The 15,588-nt window shown below is 49.6% G+C and overlaps 8 protein-coding genes across 8 annotated transcripts; 1 reads left to right on the top strand and 7 right to left on the bottom strand.

The window, feature by feature from the left end:
* Positions 1–12: 12 nt before the first annotated feature.
* On the bottom strand, positions 13–1,029 carry COCVIDRAFT_34199 (hypothetical protein; the record flags this gene model as incomplete). The annotated part of the gene is made up of 1 exon (XM_014705379.1): positions 13–1,029. The coding sequence occupies one exon, from the start codon at positions 1,027–1,029 to the stop codon at positions 13–15; it is 1,017 nt and encodes a 338-aa protein (XP_014560865.1).
* A 2,684-nt stretch (positions 1,030–3,713) lies between these two features.
* Positions 3,714–4,774, bottom strand: COCVIDRAFT_88297 (hypothetical protein; the record flags this gene model as incomplete). The annotated part of the gene is made up of 2 exons (XM_014705378.1): positions 3,714–4,639; positions 4,741–4,774. The coding sequence occupies 2 exons, from the start codon at positions 4,772–4,774 to the stop codon at positions 3,714–3,716; spliced, it is 960 nt and encodes a 319-aa protein (XP_014560864.1).
* A 395-nt stretch (positions 4,775–5,169) lies between these two features.
* On the bottom strand, positions 5,170–6,517 carry COCVIDRAFT_88290 (hypothetical protein; the record flags this gene model as incomplete). Its single annotated transcript, XM_014705377.1, has 2 exons — positions 5,170–6,222; positions 6,275–6,517. The coding sequence occupies 2 exons, from the start codon at positions 6,515–6,517 to the stop codon at positions 5,170–5,172; spliced, it is 1,296 nt and encodes a 431-aa protein (XP_014560863.1).
* A 1,259-nt stretch (positions 6,518–7,776) lies between these two features.
* Positions 7,777–8,094, top strand: COCVIDRAFT_34196 (hypothetical protein; the record flags this gene model as incomplete). Its single annotated transcript, XM_014705376.1, has 1 exon — positions 7,777–8,094. The coding sequence occupies one exon, from the start codon at positions 7,777–7,779 to the stop codon at positions 8,092–8,094; it is 318 nt and encodes a 105-aa protein (XP_014560862.1).
* Positions 8,095–8,101: 7 nt separating this feature from the next.
* Positions 8,102–8,284, bottom strand: COCVIDRAFT_88438 (hypothetical protein; the record flags this gene model as incomplete). Its single annotated transcript, XM_014705375.1, has 1 exon — positions 8,102–8,284. The coding sequence occupies one exon, from the start codon at positions 8,282–8,284 to the stop codon at positions 8,102–8,104; it is 183 nt and encodes a 60-aa protein (XP_014560861.1).
* Positions 8,285–8,348: 64 nt separating this feature from the next.
* On the bottom strand, positions 8,349–9,494 carry COCVIDRAFT_88128 (glycoside hydrolase family 5 protein; the record flags this gene model as incomplete). The annotated part of the gene is made up of 2 exons (XM_014705374.1): positions 8,349–9,295; positions 9,404–9,494. 2 exons carry the CDS (start codon positions 9,492–9,494, stop codon positions 8,349–8,351), a joined length of 1,038 nt encoding a protein of 345 aa, XP_014560860.1.
* A 1,819-nt stretch (positions 9,495–11,313) lies between these two features.
* COCVIDRAFT_23119 (hypothetical protein) lies at positions 11,314–13,449 on the bottom strand (the record flags this gene model as incomplete). Its single annotated transcript, XM_014705273.1, has 5 exons — positions 11,314–11,382; positions 11,460–12,534; positions 12,582–12,922; positions 12,974–13,176; positions 13,224–13,449. The coding sequence occupies 5 exons, from the start codon at positions 13,447–13,449 to the stop codon at positions 11,314–11,316; spliced, it is 1,914 nt and encodes a 637-aa protein (XP_014560759.1).
* Positions 13,450–13,816: 367 nt separating this feature from the next.
* On the bottom strand, positions 13,817–14,528 carry COCVIDRAFT_88300 (hypothetical protein; the record flags this gene model as incomplete). The annotated part of the gene is made up of 3 exons (XM_014705373.1): positions 13,817–13,841; positions 13,893–14,392; positions 14,496–14,528. The coding sequence occupies 3 exons, from the start codon at positions 14,526–14,528 to the stop codon at positions 13,817–13,819; spliced, it is 558 nt and encodes a 185-aa protein (XP_014560859.1).
* Positions 14,529–15,588: the final 1,060 nt, after the last annotated feature.

Genomic DNA, 15,588 nt, shown 5'->3' with positions numbered 1-15,588 from the left:
ACATTAAACCATCTAACACTCCCGAACATACAGCCCAATGGGACTAGGATTATAATCCTGAAAATACTCGACCGCGAAATCGCCTTGAGAACACATTTCGTAGGCAATCGTCTGTCCCGCATCACAATCCTGCGTCTCGACGTACCACGAGCTTCCTGGCACAAGATCGAACCACATACTCGCGCCGCTCTCGTGTGGTTTATTGTTCCATGTAGTGGATTGCGAGGCCGGGCCAGAGAGGCGGGAGACGGTGACGTGGCCAGAGCCGGAGATGGTGTAGTCCGAGGTTTCGAGGTCGGATTTTTTGGGGAAGAGGAAGATGGTGGAGCATTGTTTGTTGGCGTACGAGGCGGGGATGTCGAAGTTGAAGATGGTGCAGGTACGCGAGTTGATTTTGGCGTTGTATTGGGTGCCGTAGGCTTGGTCTGGGTGGTCGGCGTTGATGGGGACGATGAGGTGAGGGTATTGGTATGCGCCGTTGAGGTCTAGGGGGCAGACGTCGGGAGGAGCATAGGGGTGGGAGGGCTGCGGGGTGGATGTGGGTTGGGGGGAAGGAGAGGGTGTGGGAGTGGATGGAGGAGGTGCGCTGCCGGCGCCGCAAGAGCCGGCTGCTGCGAGGGAGATCTGAACGCATTTTGTTTGGCCAGCGACGGGCTTGGAGTAGACGTTGTAGACGCCGTTGTCGTTGACGGGGCAGGCGTAGAAGGTGGTGGAGCCGTTGTAAGTCACGCTGCCGTCGGATCCTACTGCGAAGCCGGATGTGGGTGAGGCACCGACGTCGCATTGGAATTGGGTTGTGGGAGGTGTCAGGATGCAACCTCTTCCGTTGGAATCGGTAAATCCGCCATCGCATAGGCAGTAGCAGCCAGTGGGCAGTTTGTCACCAATGCGGTTCTGGCCATCGCCTAGTTGGCTGAGGATACCTTGGGCGCCGCCAGATGCTTTGAGCGTGTAGCATTGGGTGTCTGAGCGAGCGACGAGGGCGTTGGCACCAAGGCCAAGCGCCAGAGGAGCAAATGCGTATCTCATACTGTAAGATGAAACGAATTTGTTACAGATATTATATTGTAGATGTCGAAAATGTCCAGCAGGACGTGGAAACTAGGTGACCTTTATACGTTTTGACTTCTCAGATGAAAGCATAAAAGACTCACAGAATACCTCCGGTTTTTCCAGTAATACGGGTCCAGATACCCTGTTGGGGTCGTAGCAAGCGTTGACGATCCACTACATCGGCAAATCAATGGTCGTGATGTCAGAATGTGTACGCCCGCACTAGCATTTGATGGATCTCGTGTCCGAGGTGGCAAGGATCCAGGAAGCCCGAGCAGTTGGCTTCGATAACGTGGCTGATGGATGCGTGCGGGAAGGTTGTGGCCTCAAGTAACGCAAACCACAATGATTGGCTGCTGACAGTAAGAAGGTTTCCGGGAAGCCGTGTCTCTTGATGATCAACGGCCGGGTTCATAGACTTTGTTGATCTGAAAAATGGCCCTAGATTTTCAAAGTTGCTATTCAGGGTTGTTTTGAGTAGGTGGCTTCTGGTAGCAACACCCTAGACTACGCGTGATGCTAACTATCAAGAAAGAATCTTGAAGCAGCCATTTACTCAGACACCACTGTGTTTTGATAGTAAGCAGATCATCGTATACATCCATGCTGTAGGACTGGTGTTGGGATACGTGGTAGTCAGAAGTAAGATCCGGCGGCACTGTCGGAGTTGCCGTCACTTCTTACGGGAGAGCTATTGGCACTAACTCTGTCAGTGGGCAGGAGACCATTAGGTTTCCGAATATGGTAATTCATCGTTGCCGAGTGTTCCGTAGGCCCAAAAATATACGTACAATGACAAAATAAGCATTTCTTGCAGAATACCCCGCGCTTGGTAGTTGCTTAAAGTATCATGTGAGGCGGAAGGGCGGCGTGGCATTATACAAAGCCAGACATTCATAGTCCGAGCTGGTTGGCTACGTTCAGAAGAAGCGGTGGAAGGGTGACGACTACACCAATCTAGGCATTAGATGCCAAATCATGGCAGTCGGAGAGAGGGAGCGTATGGAAGGTAAAAATATTTACGGAACCGATCCGATGCCTAGGCTTTTGGGTTCGTTCCGTGATGGTTTTGAGATTTTGAATTTGCAGTTGTAAAAGGCAAAGCAAGTTGTGGGGAAGACACGCTTGTTGATCACGCGATGCTGAATATGTGCATCACATCCCCCAAGTGGATTGGAGACGTTGTAAAGGTACCACTGCCTCGGTAAAAGCTCAAGGCTTGCATTCATCAGGCTAGAGCTGTCTGTCAGACACGCGAATGAGCCGCAGATTCCTTAGTGTTCGATCGATATAAGGTATAGCGTAGAAGGATCAACTAGTAGTACGGCCTCTCGGATCCCAGCCACCCGGATCAGTCCTCTTACAGCGACCGAGAGCATATGTCATTCTCATGAGCCTTGTGATACACTGGTAGAGTCAGAGTATTGATGACGGATCAGCGCAGCGGTGATATGCTGGCAAAAGTGTATGCAAGAGATCTCCTCTCGTATCCGGTATACATCGGCTTTGGGCTTCGCAGTTGTGGCCGGATGGTCGATCAGATGATATTCGACTCGGTGGCTGGGCGGACGATATAACGCGGGAATGATGAGCCCAATAATCCCTCAAGGCGGATACTTGAACTATTGGTCATGTGCGTTCGTAAGATCGGGCTGGAAATTGCTAGCACTATGAAAAGGCTTGAATAGAGGAAGGCGGAAATAAGATTTTGATGGTCTGAATATGTTTACACTTTACGTCACCCGCTTGTCTTGATTGAGCCTGATTAATCGGATCATCGGGTCATATCGCCCACCCGGAGTCTTCCGTCACTTGGTATATTACATTATCATAGCAACACTGTTATCCCCCAGATATGAGAAATCCCACGTCGAGCAGATCTTGGGAGATTGACCTTACGGCGAGTTCTGGTTTACATCCGAAAAAGTACCATCACCTCGGTAACTGCCACCCAGGTCTTTCTTTACATTTACAGGCATGTTTGGATCGCGTCGCCGCACTTCGTATCCAGGAAACTTTATTCTTACCTTTCTACTCCCAGGGAAATTCCCGCAACTGGCAGATAGACTTTATGTATCTGAGTGTTTGTGTTAGTGCACATGTCTGTTTTGGTAAGTTGCTTGGGGCGATATTAGCCCTACGGGTCTTTTCTTCAGAGTAGTCTATTATTTAGTGGCTCACATTGGTACCTATGACGGCTTCGACCCAGCATTCTAGGCAGATGGTGATACTTCCACCTATACTTCCACGATGTGCATGCATCTACGATATGCTCAAACACGCGTTTGGCAGAGGGACCAAAAACTAACATGTTAAGCACGTCAAGGTAGGAAAAGGCTAGGGGACCTATTAATAGCATTAGTGTATTAATTTCCATTAAATTTCACTCAAATTCAACTTCATTGGCCTGTGAACTGCTATTTTACATGTCTCGATTCGAGGATTGCACTGAAAGATAGTGATACTACGTAGTGAAGCGATGGAAAACGGGATCGTACCAGTCGCGACATATTGATTCCTATATCCCCTCCAAGTGTTGAAATTCAAGCTAAGGCATGTGCCTTCAGGGGTAAATAGCGTAGAGATATACAGTTAGCCACTCACCCAGGGTAGTTAAAATCAAGGGTTCGTCGCATAACTTCGACACCGAGTCAACACACCTACGGCTTACCCTCCCAAGCCTTGGTAAGATACTCCTCCAAACCGATAAACTTGTGATCGGGAAACCTCTCATTCCACTCCGCACTCACATTCCATGACCCGTTCAGAATCGCCTGCATAAACATAACCACGAACGCCTTTGAAAAAACGTCCTGCTGATCTTCCGGCATCGTCGGATGCGAAAATTGCGGAATCCAACTCGTCTTGAGCTTTCCCTCTTTGATATCAGCACCAGACACGCGCTCAATCGACCACTCGCCGCCCCGCAACTTCTTCCCCAGCGCAATAAGCTCGTTAATAGTAGTCTGACATCCCCTTATGCCACCAAGCTTGGGCCAAGGCCTTTCCGTATCCTTAAGCGCCTTTGCAAGAATCACAGCATCGTCTTGCATGGCCGTCAGCACAATTGGCTGATCTCCCTCATCCAGCAGCATCGCGCGCCTGTTCTCGAAATCGATGAAGAAAGGCCAGGTGATGAGATCGGGCTCGAGCGGGTACGGATGCGCAAAGTAATCCATGAAGATGCTTGGTTGGAACAAACAGTATTGCATGCCCTTTAGCTCGCCTTTTGCATCCAGGTCTTCGAGGTAGCTGCGGACTTCGTCCTTTACTACGTAGCTGGGTACGCCGCTATAGCTGGCGATGCTCCATTCTGATGGGGCGAAACGGGATACGCCTGCTGCGATGCTGGCATGGATGAGGTTCTTCTGTCCGATGTTGTCGACGTCGAGATGCACGACGAAGAAGGAGAGGACGGTGTGGACGCCACGGAGAGCGGTTGTTAGGGCATCGCGGGAGGTGTAGTCGACCTGGAAGTAGGAGACTCTAGGGGAGGGGTGTGGCTTGGAGGGGGCAGAGCGCGTGAAGATTACGATGTCGTGTTGGTTGGAGGCGATTGCTTCTTTGAGCATGCAGGTTGCGACGTCTGGTAATGAGAGACGTTATTACAATGCAATTCATTTCATGATGATGTAAAAATTCGAATATGCAAGTGGGGTATTTTGGACATGGGGAGAGGCAGCATACTTCCTGTGCCTCCAGCTACCGCGATTTTGACCATGATTGTTTATGGTTCAATTCCAAACAGTATCAAGAAAAAGACATGTATCTTGAAAGATTCTTGAAAGGAATATCGCAAGTCTTTGGGCATATTATATTTATCTATCGTTGTTTGTTTGTCATACAGTTGTGGGGCGAAAGGTGGAGAAATCAGGTTACTTCGGGGAACGAAAGGTGGAGAAAGCAGATTATGCCGGGTAATATCGTGCAGCGTTGGCAAGACCGATTGGAGGATATCTATAACTATCTCTAAGGATGCGCATTGCAATTTTCATAAATAAAACAGGATACAGTGACTAGTGATAGAACAGAGATGAACAAAAGCTGACATGTCAAATGCCAAATGGGTATACGCCAATGTAAATGAAGAAAGATTTCACTATAACGTTACCATCCTCATGTCTCGATGAGCGGAACTTCAGGTAATGGCTTCTCAGGGAGGGGTTTGCTTGGCAAGGGCTTCATCGCCTCCTCATACGCTGGTGGTCGTGACGAACTGCCACCTTCTTCCGGGTCGTCAGTGTACCTGGCTTCTCCGTGCAACAGAGCACCCTCCTCTTCGGCTATCCTTTCCCTCCTCATGTTCTCCCACACATCCTCCATGCCATCCCACTTCATAAGTTCGCGCTGTGCCCTAATCCACCTGAAAAGTTTGTAGAGACCAAATAGCGCAAGAAGGCCAGCAACAACGCTGAAGAAGATGATCCAAAACAAGTCCCAGAACTGCCAGTGCACGAGTTCACCAAACATATCACGCAGGGTGCCTGACTTTCCGTAGCGACCCCATTCTTCTTTGCGGTATAAGAAGCGGCTTCCTTCTACTTCCCAGACGTCGTTTCCGAGGAAATGTCCGATTCTGCCCCATAGCGACAAGGGTTTGTTTTCAGGAAAGGTATATGCTCGAGCTACAAGGCGCATGTCGACGATTTGGTATTCGTATCTCTTGTCTTCGGAGTCTGATTGGCCATTGAATGGATCGGCAGCCTTGTTCCCTCCACCACCATGGCTCTTTCTCGTTTTCAGCGGTGTTCCCTTGACCAGCATCCAAAGCATGTTTTGCTTGGAATCATCATACTTCCAGAGTGGATCATCGGGATACCTTGACCTTCCAATAGCGTCTAGTGAAACGTTCCAGTATTCAGCATCGTCTTGCTCATCGTCGCTTTGGGACTGGGTTGATTCAGCAATGTAGAGATAATCAAATTCCAGGCGTGTTTGCGGCCAAAGCGGAGTCTTTAAGCACCATTCAGCGGAGTCGAAGTCATGAGTCGGAGTGGTGCAATAAGGGCTTGAGCTTTTCAGGCCGCGGGACAGCTCTGCGTTGGAAAGGTTGGTAGCGTAAAGGGCGGTGTCGAAGCGCGAGGGTGTAGGTATGGTTGGTAAAGGGTATAGCGGACGGTTGTTGAGCAAAACGGTGCGATTGTCGTGAGTGAGAGTGACATTTAACAACTGAAATCTCAGTACATGTACGCCATATCTAGCAGCAACAACAACAACATACCAGTAAGTAGTCGGCCTTTTCGGCCTTCTCCTGTTCCGGGAGGGCAAACGGGCAGTCAATGCATTTGATCTTCGCAATATATGACGATCCAGGAACTACTGCCGTGACGTCGGCGATGGGTTGCGCACACTCCTTCACGTTGTCCGTCTCCTCTGGGTCATGGCAATCAAGCGCATTCGGAACACTGCTACCACGAGCCAACTGCAAGAAGGTAGCAAAAAGAGGCACACCAAGCAAGCGCATGACGGGCGGGTGGTGGTGAATGACGGAGGTGTGGTGTCCACCCATCTATCATCCACCGGGTCCTCGGCTTCGCCTGTCAGGGGCGGGACGCGGTCGCGAGGCGCACATGTGGGGCGAGCCTAGCTAGCCTGACAGGACCACTGCCGCGACTTAATGTTGCTATTAAAAGGTTATATGTTATGGCCGTTCAATTACGAGATGGATGTCATGAATGTGATATCCAAGCAGGATGGCTATCCGTTTAGACGTTGGCCACGTATCATACATTGATCACGTGACATGCGATATGTACCATGTGATACATTCGTAACCCAATTGCAAAATCATACATACAATAATGGGGATTAATAGTTCTTTCTATTCTCATCTGTGTAATGCACGATACATCTAAGAATAGCTCCCGCAAATTGCATTTCCAATGATATTTCATGGCATCCAGCCCGGTATAAATATATTAGGAATAGAGTGATAGTATAGCTGATGTCTACATCGAGCCAACCTCCATGTGACTGAGCTTACGTGGAATGGACTTATGATACGTTGCTTCTGAAAGCAGTGTGTTTCCCATTCGATAGTCGTCTTAATCTGTTGCTCTGAAGTTGGCGATAAAATACATAATCTCAACCCAGGTGTTATGGAAACATGCCGTGAAACGCAATATATTTAACACACCCGATATGACGGTCGCCCAATCATCGCCTAAGAGCTACCTCCTCTCCCACAACAGCATAATGGAAAAGCTTGAAGTACAGAAAGAGCTTGTCACGAGGCTCATCATGACTACAAACGACAACATACCGTCGCGAGTCAATTTCCAGTATCAAGTTTCTATCGAGGGCCAAATAAGGTCTGCTGATTCAGGAACACAGATCCACATAACCCCCACCTTTTGATTGTTCATATCGATTCTGTGCCTTGAGAGGTCCAAACCATGATTTTGCGGTTGTATGAAGGCTGTCAGCTTCCATGGCACCGTCTTCCCATAGCAAACCGTGACTACTCAACCCTAAAGCATGCGGTTCCTCCATTAAACTTCGACCTTGATGCCATTGTACATCTCTCTAGCTCAATCTGCTCTTTGCGATTTGCTGGGTCGGCACCACCGCTAGACCCTATGACGTCACACTATGAGATCACAGCACGCATCTAGCAACATAAAACAAGCAGCCCATCACTATTCTTTCGGATCCAAAGTCTCTTGCGTAACAAATCCCTAGTGTAATACAAGGAAAATTCAACTCCGCTCAAAACAGCCCACAATGTCTTCATCAACTTTCCAATCCTTCTCCAGCTCCAGTAGCTCCACAACCATCAACGGCCAGACGGTTTCAAAATCCGAGCAAACATACTCAGACCCCAGTGGCACCCGTACACAACGTACCCACCAAGCACCGGGCGAAGCTCCACGCATCGAGCGCTTCCACACCGATGCGAACGGCAGGCAGATTGACAATCCGCGCGGCACGGACGCGAGACGAATCCAGGATGTGACTGAAGAGGAAGATGCACCTGCCAAAGGAAGGCAATACGAGGAGAGAATGGAAGACGAGTATGCAAAGAGGGAGGGCGGTGCTTAAGATGTTCTTAACATAACAAACGAAACATGTCAAAAATTGGCAAACTTTTTTGAAATATGCACAAAGTGTCAAGTTTTGTTTTTTTCTCTACATAGAAAAGAAGAAGTAGGATCAAAAAGAATGAGTCCAGCTGAGTTATATACAGTTTTTGAGAAAAGAAAAGAAGAAAAAAGAGCACCCTTGCCCCCATCCTGAGCACTCCAAAAGTCGTGTCTGGCTCTACACATGAAACAGTTCTCAAGTTAGGCCAGGTTTTAGTGGCCGAAGTAGCTCTTGATCTTAGGCAGGATGTACGACCAAGCAGCGCCAGTCGTCGGCTCCATGCTGTAGATGTAGTTGCCCCACCACGGGCCAGCCGACCACCAGATAGCACCAAGCCAGACATCAGAGTTCTTGACCATGTAGTCGAGACCGCCCTGAAGAGCAGTAAGGCACTGAGCATTGCTTCCAGCACCAAACTCGCCAATGATGCCCTGGAGCTTGTTGTCCTTGAGCCACTGTGTTGCGGCGACAAGACGCTCCTGGAAGATGGTGGAGCTGACGCAGTCGGCGTTGGTGCCGGAGCCGTCACTGTCGAGGTACTGGTGCATCTGGAAGACGAGCTTGTTCTGGGGGTCCTTGAGCTTGACTAGCGATGCGGCGTTGCCAGAGGAAACCCAGGTCCAGGCGCCGGACCAGCTGTTGCCCTCAGGGGTAATGTACTGTGTGGTCGCACCGGCAGCGCGGATACCATCAATCCCGGCCTGGTTCAGACTAAAGACAAGATTCTGATCCATGTCATGAAATTCGTTGTTAATGTCAAATACAACAAGGGAGTTATCTTTGTACTGCTTAGCGACATTGGTCCACCACGTCTTGAAGGCTGCCGTGTCGCTGATGATCTGACCGCCGAAGCGACCGTAGTTGTGGGGCTGAACCATAGCGTATGCGCCCTTGGAGGTGATGTAATTGATGGCTTCGGTAAGGTTGCCTAGGTAGTTGGAGTCAAGGTTGGCTGTGAGCGAGTTGGGCGTCAGACGCTCCATCAGGAAGTTGATACGGAACATGTTCATTCCTTGCGCGAGGAACTGGTCGACTTGTTTGGTGTCGATCCAGATGTAGTCCTTGTTGTATAGACCAGGGATATTAGCCTCGCCGAATTCAGGTCCAGACTCGTTGATGCCGAACCACTTCAGTTTGCCATTTGACTGGCTTTGCGTGGCTGGGGTTTTTGCTGGAGCTGCTGATGGCGACGGAGAAGGAGAAGGAGATGGCGATGCCGCTACTGCACCACCGGCCTGAGCATGAGCGGCAGGTTGAGGTTGAGCACCAGCTTTGGGATGGGCAGCAGCTTTAGGGTGAGGGCATGCCAAAGCGGTGCCAGCCAGGGCGACCGCAACGAAAAGATTCTTGAAAAGCATTGTAAGGAATGAAATAAGCTGTCTTGGTAAAAGCTTAGGATGGTTGGCTTCCAAGCAAAATAGGGCAACGGAGACTTCTTTATACTAAGAGCCAAAGAGCTATATGGCATGGAAATAACCACTTGGCCGGCTACTGACCGGGATGCTGCATGCCGTCCCCTCATGGGAAATCATTTCGCTCGGTCATAATATGAAACTCATGCGTATGGAATGGCAGACTGGGTTCTCTAGGCCGGGATACAAATTGGGTTTCCCAAAAGCGTAGTGAAGAAGCTTTGATCGACTGGGGATGTGGGTCACGCCTCGTGCTTCGTGCGAAGGAATGAGCATTTTTATTTGTGGAAGCGGCAGAAACAATGGAGAATCCACGTTCGAATCAACGCGCCAATTACAATGGCTGTCGATATGTGGGCGGCAATTTCAGGACTGGTCATGAAACGTTGGTCTCGATTGTTCCGTGTGACGATGACCAAAGCCACAGAACACATGTCACTGAATCCTAGTTTGCCGAAGCTTGCATGCTAGATTGTTTGTAAATTAACCGTCCCGGAGCCTTGCTGTTTCTGCTCTAGCGGCTCATTTGCCGTCGGCTTGGGAACATGGGAATCCCGCCTAAAACCCCAACATTGCTGGGAGAAGCCGCGCCAAACGACTAAGTAAGCTTTATAATGGAAAGTTTAAGTTGCTTGACACCCGTCCTGAATTCAGTTCGTGCGACAACATTGTGCTGACGAAAATACGAGACTTGTACTAGATGGTGATGTTATGTTTCCTCTCGGCGGAATGGTGAAATGGGCAACACCACCGATTCACGCTCCCAGCTCAAAATGTAAGCTCAAGCCATCAGGTACTTCATCTGCACCCGTTGTTCTAGGGCCCACATCTTCATCGAAAACTGGTTAGTTGTGCCATGGTCAGCGCAATTAGCGAAATCAATAATGTTTACTTTCGCAAGAGGGGGCTTGTGGAGGTACTGATATTTCGTGCGGGAGAGCGACGTTTGTTGGGTGAATAATGGATAGCTTTTCGTAATGACGGGTCATGGCAATATTCAAAGATCAACTAGTGGGTATATAAAATATTGGCAGAGTAAAAAGATCTCTCCTCAAGGAACATTCCGTGCATTTGGGGAAAGAGCACAAGGACGAACAGCGAGCGGTAGTCCTGAATCGACAGAGTGATAAACCTGCTTCGCCTTCAAGTACACAAAGTAGAAGCAGAGCGCGATAAAAACAATTCAATCGCTTCCCATTCGCATTCCACTCAACGAGCACTTTGAGTAATGATTATCCAGGTCCCACGCCTGCTTGAAGGCCGTCATCGTACAATATTGCGCCGCCTAGATACGGAAGGCATATTTTTAGACAAAGGGCCGAGTATGTTTTGGGAAGAGCTGGCAAACACGTTTTGGCTACTTCTGACACCAGCGCGTTGTAAATTCTTCCATTGAAGCTGTGAACGACCAGAAAAATGACCCGAGATAAAAGAAGGCATGGATGATAATACCTTCCCACTTCGATTATGTGTGGGACTCTTCTGAGAGGATGGAGATGGTACTGTGCGAACATATCCAGTCGGTTGTCTAACATAGGATGGTTGATTTTCTGAAGAGACATATACGCCATTGTTCGAGTATTGCGGCCACTCTGTCTCTGGCCTTGTAATTAATCTTTTCGAGTCTATGTGGCGGGTCTGGCGATAACGCGAGGGAATATTTGGGTCCAAGTCCGTTCGATTATAGCTTCGTGTCAATCCCCCACTCTCATTCCTAGGGCTGACGGGGGAATCGAAGAATGAGAGCCCATTCAGGCCACGTGGTTCAAGCCAAGTAGCTTGAGACTTTGCCATCGTTGATCTTTGAGACCGATAGACGTCGGAATGATTTGAACTACCGTCAGGTTCAGCGAGTCCGGATGGCGAATAGATTTGGGCCTGGCTATGACTATCTCTGAAATATGGACTTACTACGTTCTCGATTGAATTCCCGGGATGATGGTACCTTTTGGGTGAGGGCTGGGCGCGGCCAATATTTGGCCCGTTGTACAGTCTATTTGTAGATACGTTAGTCGGTCTGGATTGTGGAGGTCGCTGGTAAGTTTCAACGGAAGCAGACAATCCGTACGGAATCGAGTGCGTATAAATGTTCCCTGGACTCCAGGGCGTTTTTCGATATGTAGTTTGTGAGACTGGCTGATTCTCATATGCATGCTCTACTTGCCTGTTACTGCTGTCACCTTGATAGTCTAAGCCAGCATTATCACGTGGGTCTCTCAAACCCAGCTCGACTTCATCTCCACACGAAAGGCCGTCCATCAGGCGAATGTATGAAGGCTCAATAGGTAGTTGGACCGGACGGTATCTTTTGCTACAAGACTCCGCCTTGGCGGGCGACGATGCTTGGAATGTGAAATCGGACTGGTGTTCATGTATGCTAACGTTGGCGTTTGGCTGCGGATTCCTGGAGCCCAAGTGCTGAGAGTGTTGTCCCATGGGAAGGGCACCTGACATGCACGGTGGTTCGCTATGGAGTTCATTACGAGCCTCTTGTCGCGTAGTGTTGGCACTCTGCCAATTTGCATCCTTGTACATCTGAATACCCCTACCAACCCCTAGGTTTTTGTCTGCCAAAGGAGAGGACCGGTCACCAGCGAACTTCTTTCTTAGAGTAGGGAATATATTGCGCATGGATTGCATTCTCAATAGTGGCTTTGCTGGGGGCGGCATCGGTTGTCGGCCTGGGGAACAATCGACTTGCATATCTTTAGGAAGGGGAGAGTCAAGACGTTGCCGCTTCCCGGGCCGCCGTAGGTAGGAGCTCGAGGGCGTCGTTCGTACTTTGTCTGATGCGTGTGCATATCCACTAACAGTATGACTCGAAGTGGCCTTTCGCAACACTTCATTGAAGTCTCTGTGATCATCACGAACGAGAGTTTCGTCACTATCGAATGCGCTGGGGTCCACCCCCCTGAAGTTCGGTATAGGTTGAACAGGCATTGCAAATCCTAGCTGGGCAAGTCGCTTTTGCATCTTCTCATTCTGCCTGGGAACTTTAGCATATCATATATGCTACAAGCATGGTTCACTTACTCCATCAACATCGGAACGAGCTTCAAATAGTGTCGAATTGCCGACTTGTTTGTAATAAATGTCTTCAGATCTCGTGCATTGACATTGAGGCTGCGGAGTTGCTCAAACTCCTGTTCAACACCCTGTAGCCGCTGTACCTCGGCCTGCATGGCTTCGAATTGATCCTTTTGCGCTTTCAGTTTGTCTGTTTCCTTTTGTAAACTGATCATCTTCGCATGCTCTTCAGACACGAGATTGCGCATGTTGGCAAGCTTCTTTTCTGATTCCTTGAGGGTTTGTTCGAGAGGCTTGCGGGTCGCATAAGTGTTTTGGCAGTACCTTATGAGCGCGATATACTGGAACTACATGATGTTAGCTGTTTATGTTTGTACGTGTACATGGTAGTGACATACACGCAAAGCATCCATCTCCTTTCCATTCCCGTCAAGTCGAATTGGCGGTGCAGTAAACCAGGATGGTGGTATCATAGGGTCGTACTCGTTCTTGTTGAAGCCACGAATTGAGTACAGAAACTGAGGCTCACTGTCGCCTTTCTCTTTGATGCACACAGGGCACGGCGCTTTCGGACGCTCTTTGTCGCTATGGAAAGGCGGTCCTGCGTAATGGTCAGTAGTCGTCTTACATGGTATTGCGGCTACTTACCGCCACCTTCGAGATGGCTACTACAAAAGACATGGCAACAGCTTGCGAGGAAGAGCCGCGTCACGAGGCGATCCTTAGGGTTGATGCCATCCGATAGACCGCGAACGGACTGGTTGTGGCCTTCGTATACATCGGCAAAGGTAGCACTGCAGAGCGAGCAGGAGTAAATGAAGTTAAGAGGAGCGGGGCCAAGTTCCATTGGCCCTTTCTCAGGTGTAGAGCCCATCTCTGCAGTTGTCCGTATTGACGAAGCAGTAGTGGAGAAGGTGAGAGCAAGGTGTATGTAATTCACGCGTGACGGAGAGGTTGGAAGTCGCAAACCACGATGCCAAGCCAAGAGACCCTAGTGGTGCCTTCCTTGGGTGGTGAGGTGTGAGAGGTGAGAGGTGACCGTAGCAGCGCGAACATTATGAGAAATGAAACGAGACATTCACAAGAAAAGCGCAGCACATTCGTAGACTAGCACAGCTGACGGGCACTTCCTACATGAAATTTGAAGAGATGGTGGAAATATGAAATGAAATGGAGGGAGAGAAGTCTCATCTGTACAATGTATCTATCTTGGGTGTCGTTACCAGGAGCTATATTCCAACCTAAGCAAATGTCCGGCAAGGGTACCTATATCTGGTTAGCATCACAACCTAGAGGTAGGCTTGTTTCGTGGCGTACCCATCACCGTATGACTGGTCCTGCTCCAAATCATATCGCTTGTGTCCCGAAACCCCGGTGCTGTGCAGGCCGCTGGGAAGCGGAGGCATACCACCAGGACCTAGTACATCCTTTGCAAGCCCAGTGTTCTTCTCAAACGCAACAGCGAGTCCTTTCGCACCCTGCTCTTGGGCAGCAATCAAAGACTTGGAGCCCGCCTCCCCAATCAATTCCTGCTTGGGGGCTGCTGCGCTTCCAACTTCAAGCAATGCAACTGCGTCGGCCTGGGTGACGGTCGAGAGCCTAGGGTAACGTCGTCGCACATCGCGCTTCCAGTATGGGTTCTCGGCGATATCGGCAGCAGGAACAGTAACGGGATCGTCGTAGGCCATGGGATCGTTTGCGCCGGGAGGTGGGTTACGGAACTGCGGGTTCATTGGGATACCCGTGGAACGCTTGGGGTCGATCGCGAAGAGCCTGTTGATAGCTGCATAGATTCCGGTAGGCTGGACAGTATATTTCTACATGGGCATCATCAGCGTGATGCCTTCAATTGCAATTACAATAGAAGGTGGAGGGGCGTGAGGGCGAGGGTATGCTGCTATGGGACTGGGCGAGCCGTACCGAGAAGACCGCGGTCTTCAAGTTCTTAGCCATTCTGGGCGCTCAATTGCCTGGGCAAAACGGAGGAGCGAAGTCGAGTCGAAGTGCGTGCGTGGTGCTGTCGCGCGTTCAACGATGCTATCGTCAAGGTTGATGTTCGCGAGCCTCGACATCTGCCAAGACGGCGATTCCCGCTTGGGAATTGCCGCCTTCTCATTCGTCAATCCACTCTGAAATTGCACATCTTCTCATTGCTGTGAGAATGTATTGCTGTATTGTAAGTGATGTCACAGTAGGAAACAGAGATTGCATCTTCAATCCTCCTTGTTGCTCATGATGAACATCCAACCTTCTAATCTGCATTCCAACTGTCCTGTGGGCCGTGATCAAGAGGGCACGTAAGCAAACCGAGCATGTGTGTGCGTAGGCAAGCCTGGCGAGCAAATGTACGTCGAGTGAACAATCGGACATTCGAAGCTCATCTTCAGGCACGTTTCGATAGTTTGTCTAAAGCTTCCAAATTTTCCACCAAAAAGTAATCATACTTGAATAACGTACTCTGTATCCCGGTCTACCTAGAGCTCGCCAACCCGAGTTCATGAAAAAGTCATTATCACCTTACGAGAGCGCGCACCATGAAACTGCACTTTGCTCTGCCTGCCACCCAGCCTGCTAGAACTCGCTTCTGAGTTTCTCAGGCTAATCAGATATCTACTGGCGTAGATACTAGAAGCTCCAAAACTCGTGGGCTCGACTCTACTGCTGCTTGATCTCTGCGCCATCTTCTAGACAGCACCTCTGCGGATCAGCAAATCAACTTTGCTCAACAAAACAGTATCTATGGGTGATTTGCGGGTACAGAGTGATCGCGGTTCCCCGGGCGGAACTTGATCACGATACATGACGCGATGTTTACTTTTGAGATAGTGACAGTGCTGACATGCATGGATGCGCGATAATCGCCATGGAGTCTCCCGCCAGCCTTCCTCTCCCACGCCTACGCACCCAATATCCGCGCCCTTCCTGTCCGCAAAAAGCGGGTCGAACTACTAAGCTACATCATTATCCGCGTTAGCGTCATCGCCTGCCTCGATATCCGCTGTGTCTGGTTGGA

The sequence above is a fragment of the Bipolaris victoriae genome (assembly GCF_000527765.1).
Source record: "Bipolaris victoriae FI3 unplaced genomic scaffold scaffold_9, whole genome shotgun sequence".
Lineage (NCBI taxonomy): Eukaryota > Fungi > Ascomycota > Dothideomycetes > Pleosporales > Pleosporaceae > Bipolaris > Bipolaris victoriae.
The sequence above is the reverse complement of the archived record's forward strand: the minus strand, read 5'-3'. Positions and strand labels throughout refer to the sequence as shown.